The following is a 7,529-nucleotide window of genomic DNA, read 5'->3' as shown; positions in this document are numbered from 1 at the left end:
GGCCCTATAAAAAGAAATGTTGGGTTTTAGGGTTTTGGGTAGGCATTTTGCAAGAGAGAACTTTGTAGGGGAAAGCCACCATTGTTTAGAGTGAGATTAGAATTGTAAACTCTTTGTACTTGGTGATTTGCATAGTGGATTGAAGATTGCTCAGCCCGTGGATGTAGGTACATCGCCGAACCACGTAAATCGTGTCTCTTCCTCTTTTCTCTTTATGGTTTGCATCTATTTGGTGTTCATATTTGTGATTACCTTGGGTATTTGAAGTTCTCTATAATTAGAATCTTGTATTTGGAGTTCTCATATTGATATTGATATTAGTTTTGCTAATACTTAGTTTGCCCAAAATTATTACTATTCTATTTGGATTTGTTTAAGGATGAAGGGTTTTGCTTCCGCTTGACTTCCCCATTTAATTATTTTGCAAAACAATATAGTCTTATCTATGAAAACAAACTAAGTGAACATAATTCATGCATGCTTTTAAACTAATAACGATGAATAAATTTAATAAGACATAATGTAGCCTTTAAATTAACATCTGTATTGATAAATATTTAATGGTTGCAAAGTAGTATGTATCTCAGGAAGGGCAAGTCCTTACTTAAATTGAAAGTTCAACAGGATAACTTAACTAAAATCTTTATAATGGAGTAGCATTCAGGTGGGCCAAATCCGGTGGTATCATCTTCCTTGATGCTATAAAATAGATGGATTACTGCAATCTGAAATAGGATTCATAACCTCCATACTCCCAGATGCATGCAACAAAGAGTATGCATGCATGACCTTCTACTACCCTGGACGCATAAATAAATATTTATATCCAACTCTCAGATGTTATAAGGCTCGGCAACCACCACCAGTTGCTCCTTTCGATGCATTGTGATGCCAAAGACTTCAGTCATATCCAAATCCTCAGCTTTAACACCAGGAGGCAGCTTCCAGTCAAAGCTATAAAGGAGTTGAGCCAATGCAATCTCAATGCTAACCGTGCCAAATGTTATTGCCGGACACCCTCTTCTCCCTGCCCCGAAAGGTATCAGCTCAAAATCCTGCCCTTTGTAATCAATATTACTTCCTAAAAATCTCTCAGGCTCGAACTTCTCGGGATTCTCCCAAGTCACGGGGTCCCTCCCGATGGCCCATGCATTGACGTATATTCTCGTATTGGCCGGTACTTCGTAGCCCTGGAGTGTTACTGGCTCCATGGATTCTCGGGGGAGGAGTAACGGAACAGGCGGGTGCAGTCGAAAGATTTCCTTGACCACGGCTTTTAAGTAATGCATTCGATGGAGATCGGTCTCCGCTACCGTCGTCCGGCCGCCGCCGACGATGCTTCGGACTTCGTCTTGGGCTCTCTTCATGGCTGTAGGGTTCATTAGGAGCTCTGTCATTCCCCAGTCTAATGTGATGAAGGTTGTGTCTGTTCCGGCTGCAAACATATCCTGCATTAAGTAGTCGGATTTTTAAATTAATTTGAAAGATAAAATTGGGGATATAAAATTGGGGATGGTACAAAATTTTCAAGCTTTACTGCTTTAAGCCTTAGTTCTAGCAAAACATATATATAAAGTTTTTTTTTCTTGAGTTGATATCTATAAGACTATTAATAAATATTAGGGAAATTTATTAAAACCACAACCCCCTTGTTATCATTCATACTCTTAGACATGGATATTTACAATTTGATTTCTATATTTTGCTTAAAATATCTAAAATAACAATACAGATAGTTTTCTTTTAGTGATTAATTACTACATAGATGAGTTAAAGTAACTATAAATATTAAATGACTTAATACCTTGATTTATGTGTTATGCTTAAATGCCTAAATTAACTATAAATTTAATAATCTTAATGATCAATTATTATATAGATGACTAAAGTAAATAGATGTTATATGACCTTAATACCTCTTTAGTTAAGATAAAAATAAATAGAGAACTATTGTTAGCTACTATTAGAGTAAAATTACCTCTAGCTAGATGTTTTTAATTGTATTTACACTATATTTTGATTGAGAGAAAATGAAAATAATATTTTGTCCCCTCTTGTTTAGATATGTGAGAGAAAGAAAGAAGTTTAGCTTTTCTCCCATTCTCTTCACTTTTGAAGAGAATCTCATTTTATCTTTCATTAACTTAAGATATTTCTCTTTTTTTTTCTCTCTTTTCTTCTCATTATCCAAACTGGGTGTAAATATAAAATAGTAGAATGGAATAATAAATATCTATATAGTAGGTCTTGAACAAAAATCAAAGAAAAAGAAAGGTGTTTTTCATTAATTTTCTTAAATAATATTGTGGAGCCATGCATCCAAGACTGAATTTTCCTTGCTGCATTATTTGATGCCCTGATCGGCTGTCAATTCATGTGCAGCATGACTATCGTTGCACGACAATGGCAAGAGTGTACTCACCATAACAGGAGTCACCGGTTACTGCACTTGTGAGTGTAAACATTTAAAGTACTAAGAGAAGCCTTTGACTAAATTTGTCTTGCTATCAAAAGGACTGGGTAATCTATTATCACAGACCTTAATGTAGATCACCTAATTTTAAAGTAAAAATATTCATCCTGTGCCATATTTTAAGTTAGTTATATTAGGAATATTTATATATCTGTGTACACTATAATTTAGGAGGATTCTTCTTATGTAATCATGACCAGTGTAATAGAAAATTATAGTATAATTACATATTTTTACTAGACATAATGTATTTGTGTGTTTGTATATATATATCATTGTAATTATGCACATTTTTCCCTATTATTTTTTAACTTCTATATTTATTAGAAAATTAATTCCGACAGCCTCATGCCTGGCAGCGTTGGTCCAGTGGGCTTCTCCTCTTCGCAAGGATGCCCCCGGTGGCTTCTTTCAACGCACTCATGGTCGGAGCCACCGGGTGGCCCCTCGTCGCAGCTAAGGCAAGATGGATTCTGGTCGCTAACCGCCTCTCATGCCTCGGTTGGCTTCTACTTGCCGAGGGGAGCATGTCGATGGGTTCAACTACGTTGGCTGGCAAACCTCCCCCTCACCCCCACCCCCACTGAGTGGGCTCTTGCCGTCAGTGGCCAACTTGGTCGGTAACCCTCCGCACCGGTCGATGTATTGGCTCTGATGGTAGTGGCCGCCGGCAGCCAACCTTCCACCCTCCTTTCAGTCTAGGTGAGGAAAGAGGGTACCTTAGGCTCGGGCTAGGTGCAGCCCAGCCCAAGCTTCGGGTCAGATTGGGTGCAGCCAGCTCGAGCTTCGGGTTGGACTGGGCAGCCAGTCCGAGTGCAGGGTTTGGCTGGGTGCGGCCTAACCCGTGTGTCAGGTTGGGTGTGGCCTAGCCCGTGTTTCGGGCTGGGTGCGGCCTAGCCCGTGTTTCGGGTTGGGCTAGGTGCAGCGTAGCCCAGGCCTCGCTTTTCGGGCTGGGCTGGGTGCAGTCTAACTAGTGTTAAGGTGTGGTTAGGCTGCATACAACCTAGGCTAGGTTGTGTTGAGGCGTGGTTGGGCTGCATGTAGCCCATCCTAAATTTGTGTTGGATTTGGGCTGCAAGTAGCCCAACCCATGTGGTGGGTTTAGGCTGCCACCCAGCCCATAAGACCTTTAGGCTTAGTTCCCTTAGGGCTTTGGGCCCAATTTTTGTGAGTTTGAAGCCCATAAGGCCTTCATGTTAGTCATTGTATTCTTTTATTATGTCAACCTAGGCCCTAATCTTTAATCATTTTTAGCACATAGTAGTCTTCCCTTTATTAGTTATCTTATAAATTAATTTTAATGAATTAGACCGTGGCCGAAACAGTACCATTATAAATAACACATAAAAGAAGCTAACTTTAATTCGGGATTTAGTGAGGTCATATATACTTGGTTAAATTAATTTTAGCAAATTGAGTTGGCGATCTGTGTGTATCTGTATTAATTGCTCATGTCGAAGAATTAATACAAATTATTGTAGGGAAAGTACATTAAGCAGATTATCTTAATTAGCGAAACGGTCTAATCTAGTGTTGCCTATGTGATTTACCTAAACGATAATAATTAATGGAACGAGAATTTGGGATAAATTATTTTAATTTGTTAATGTGTTAGGCACTAGTACAACTATGCCAGCTTAACCTAATTAATAAATATGGACATTTGCAGATGGATCTACCTAAGCCTATAGTGAATATCAATAAGATTATTCAACTAATTAGTGATACGATTATTGTGCTTTTACTCTTTATTTATTTTTCTTATTGAGGTAGACTTCGTACCCTATGAGGATGATCTCGTGGCATAGTTATAGCTAGTATCAGGAAAGCGGTGAAACTCCTATAATCTAAAAGTAGTGTGTAGAGAGTAAAATAACTTATCTTATGACATCATCACATTCATAGCATGCTTGTGCATACGTTTTTCCTACTGTTATTATTGCACGTCATGCATGATAATTTACTTTTCTTTTCGATAAGATTTCGCATATCATGATTTCTACGCATATTTATTAGGTATGAACATGTGTGTTGGCACGTAAATCATGATAATAATGTGTTTTATTATGCTTATTATGTTGTATAATATCATGCCACTCACACACATGTACTATCATAAACGGATAAATGTTGCGTCTCGATAATATTTGACACCTCCCTAGCCAATTAGGAGCTACGCCTGAGATCTTAGTCTATTAATCTCAAACAATCAAGCAGCTGTTTCACCGGGCGATCAACAATTTACTATTGATCAACGAGAGTCATACCTTTTAGGGTATTTAAGATAAAGAGAGAGAAAGGTAGGATGACGTAGACCTAGTGGTACCTGATGACATAGAGTGAGGACGTTCGTGAGTAATGTCTCATGATTTTCACATGGTGATGCAATGATGTGGAGCACAGGGGCTCAGTTAGTAGTATCGATGTGCGACACTGACCTTTGTGATGGGTTTACGACTAAGGTCCTTAATCTACGGTGGCGGACAATCGGCCATGCTGTTCGCCAGGTGATAGGCTAACGATTCTACTCTAAGGGTCTACCCTCCCTTGGTGTATGGGTGTGGTCGGGTGTGAGGATTAGTGTGGCTATAGACGTAGCTCTACCGACTTGGTAGTCTAAAATAATGTATATTATGTAGTGTAATGTTGACATGGCCTATAGCCAGAATTTTGAGCTTGAGTTTGAGGACTTGATAGCCCGGACTAATACATTAATTTGATCTTGATGTGCATATTCATATTTATGTATTGTTGCATCATTCATTACACTACTTTTAGAATGTAGAAGTAGAAACTTGCTAGACTTTATGCTCACCACCTTCTGGTGTAAATATTTTCAAATTAGTTGATAAGCCAGAGTTTGTGGCAAAGCTGGCGAAGAATTATCTTTAATTTCTCTTATTTATTTATTCTTGTAACTTAAGGCAGATGGCTTGTAGCCCCTACGTGGGTAATTTTTCATTTATCTATGGATATATATTTTTGGGCTTATTATGACTTATGGTGTTATGGCTTCTTTTTATCTATTTTATTTGTGAAAATGTTAGTTTTTTCGTTTGTATATTATGTTAAAACATTGACCAGTAGATCACGTAGTAATCACATGGGTTCTACCGACGTGAGGGACACGTGTTTGGTAGTGTGTGTTTCGGATCAAGTAGCTTGAATGAGCCTCAAATTAATTTGTCACTAAACTAACGTTGAGAAACACACCATAAATTACATAGAATGGTGTAAATATTGCAATAAACACATAAAGCAGTGGTGTTTTACACAGTTGACAAGTTGAGGGATTTAAAGTGTCTCAAGAAAATATTTAAATAAAGGGTGTATGTGAAACTAAGAATTATTCGGGTGCATGTGTAGTTATTTCTAAAAAATGTATCATATAAATTAGATCCAAAGCTGAATTCAGATAAAAGTTATCAAACTAAGCAAAATAAAAGGAACCATTCAGATAAAAGTTATCAAACTAAGCAAAATAAAAGGAACCAAGTGCAAGATAATTAAATACTAACCAAAATGACTGCCTTGACATTATCTAAGGTGAGAGGCATCTCAAGACCCTCACCCTCCTTCCCCTTCTCGTCCAATAACACATCAACCAAGTCCTCCTCCCCCTCCTCCTCCCCTCCTCCTCCCTCTTTCCTCCTCCTCCTCTTCTCCAAATGCTCCTCTAAGATCTCATCTAACAACTTATCAAACCTTTTAAAGGTCTTCCCCAACTTCCTCAACGTCCCACTCACCTTGCTCACCCATCCCATTTCAGGGTAGAAGTCCCCAAGACTAAACCCACCCAGCAAGGTATGGTGGTCCTCAAGCATACCCTCAAATCCATGCCTCTCATACTCCCCTCCTTCCAAGAACTCCCTCCCGAACGCCGCCCGGCACAGCACGCCGTTCGTATAGAACCCTAAAATCTTGGTCAAGTTCACCAGATTCGCCGACGCCTTGACACTATCTACCTGTTAATTAGAAGATGGCGTCAGTGATAGCTTAAGCTTTTATATAATTCAGGCCTCCCAATTTATTCAAATCATCAAAATATTTCAATCCTAGAAGTGGATGAGGGAGTGTTAGAGCATTAAAAAAAAAACTATCGTCCTCTATGACAAACTTAATCATTATATGGTATCAGAGCAGAAGATACTAAGTTCGAATCACCGCCAAAAAAAGAAAAACTTTGAGGGTAAATAGGTGAGTTTACGCTACCATGCGGGACACCTCAACCGCCCTTGCAGGCGCGCAGGACTCGACTCTCTTCGGACTCAGGAGCTCCAAGATGCATAGCTTCCGTACGTGGCGCCAATAGGGGCCGTAGGGGGCGAAGGCGACGTCGGTGCAGTTGTAGAAAAGGCGGCGGGCGGCGTAGATCCTAGGGCGACTGCAGAGGGCGAGGTCGTGGGTGCGGAGGACCTCGCGGGCGGTGCGGGGACAGGAGACGACGACGGTGGGGATGAAGCCGAGCGTGAGGTGGATTATCGGGCCGTAGGCAGCGGCGAGACGGCAGAGGGAGAGGTGAGGGAGGCGACCGATCTGGTGGAGGTTTCCGATGAACGGGAGTGGTGGAGGGCCGGGAGGGAGGTTTGGATTTCTTTTCTTATGTAAGTAAAGGCTGCTTAGGAAGAGTTGGATGATAACGATGAGTATTAACGTGCATGGTAGGAGAGAGAATGGCATGGTGGAGTTAAGCCATTGAATTGGAGCTGGAGCATCCATTGTAATTCTTTATTACTAGTCGAGATGGAGGAGTGGGGATGCAGGGTGGGTGGGGAAGATGATGACATGGTGGAACTAAGGCCTTTCTTTATAGAGTAGTTTATCTTTTTCTTGTTTATTTTTTGAATAATTTCATTTTCATCTCTTGAACTATCACCCATTTCCACATTGATCCCCTGTATTGACCCCTTAAACTATCAGAAATACCTCACTTGATCCCTTATGTTAGGGTTCTGTTACCCATTTGTCTGAAAGATGTCACATAATAATCACCTAACAAATATATGACAATTTTACCCTCATACATGTGCAAGTCACATGCTAAGTCGTTCTCTCC

At 39.9% G+C, this 7,529-nt stretch overlaps 1 protein-coding gene across 1 annotated transcript; it reads right to left on the bottom strand.

Annotated features, from left to right (window-relative positions):
- Nucleotides 1-626: 626 nt before the first annotated feature.
- On the bottom strand, nt 627-7,247 carry LOC140758530 (cytochrome P450 71AP13-like). Its single transcript, XM_073094732.1, has 3 exons — nt 6,686-7,247; nt 5,992-6,438; nt 627-1,448 (listed from the first exon to the last, which is right to left on the bottom strand). Exons 1-3 carry the CDS (start codon nt 7,190-7,192, stop codon nt 834-836), a joined length of 1,569 nt encoding a protein of 522 aa, XP_072950833.1. The 5' UTR covers nt 7,193-7,247; the 3' UTR covers nt 627-833.
- Between the last annotated feature and the right edge of the window lie 282 nt (nt 7,248-7,529).

This window comes from Typha angustifolia, chromosome 3, assembly GCF_048772165.1.
Source record: "Typha angustifolia cultivar Huaian chromosome 3, ASM4877216v1, whole genome shotgun sequence".
Classification (NCBI taxonomy): Eukaryota; Viridiplantae; Streptophyta; class Magnoliopsida; order Poales; family Typhaceae; genus Typha; species Typha angustifolia.
Note: the sequence above shows the minus strand (reverse complement) of the source record. Positions and strands in the feature narration are given on the sequence as shown.

What these genes read in the sequence shown, in the direction of transcription:
- LOC140758530 (XM_073094732.1), bottom strand. Translation starts at nt 7,192, where the DNA reads ATGGATGCTCCAGCTCCAATTCAATGGCTTAACTCCACCATGCCATTC. An exon ending in CGGTTGAGGTGTCCCGCATG is followed by an intron (nt 6,439 to 6,685) that starts GTAGCGTAAACT and finishes TCTAATTAACAG; the next exon opens with GTAGATAGTGTCAAGGCGTC. An exon ending in ATGTCAAGGCAGTCATTTTG is followed by an intron (nt 1,449 to 5,991) that starts GTTAGTATTTAA and finishes TACTTAATGCAG; the next exon opens with GATATGTTTGCAGCCGGAAC.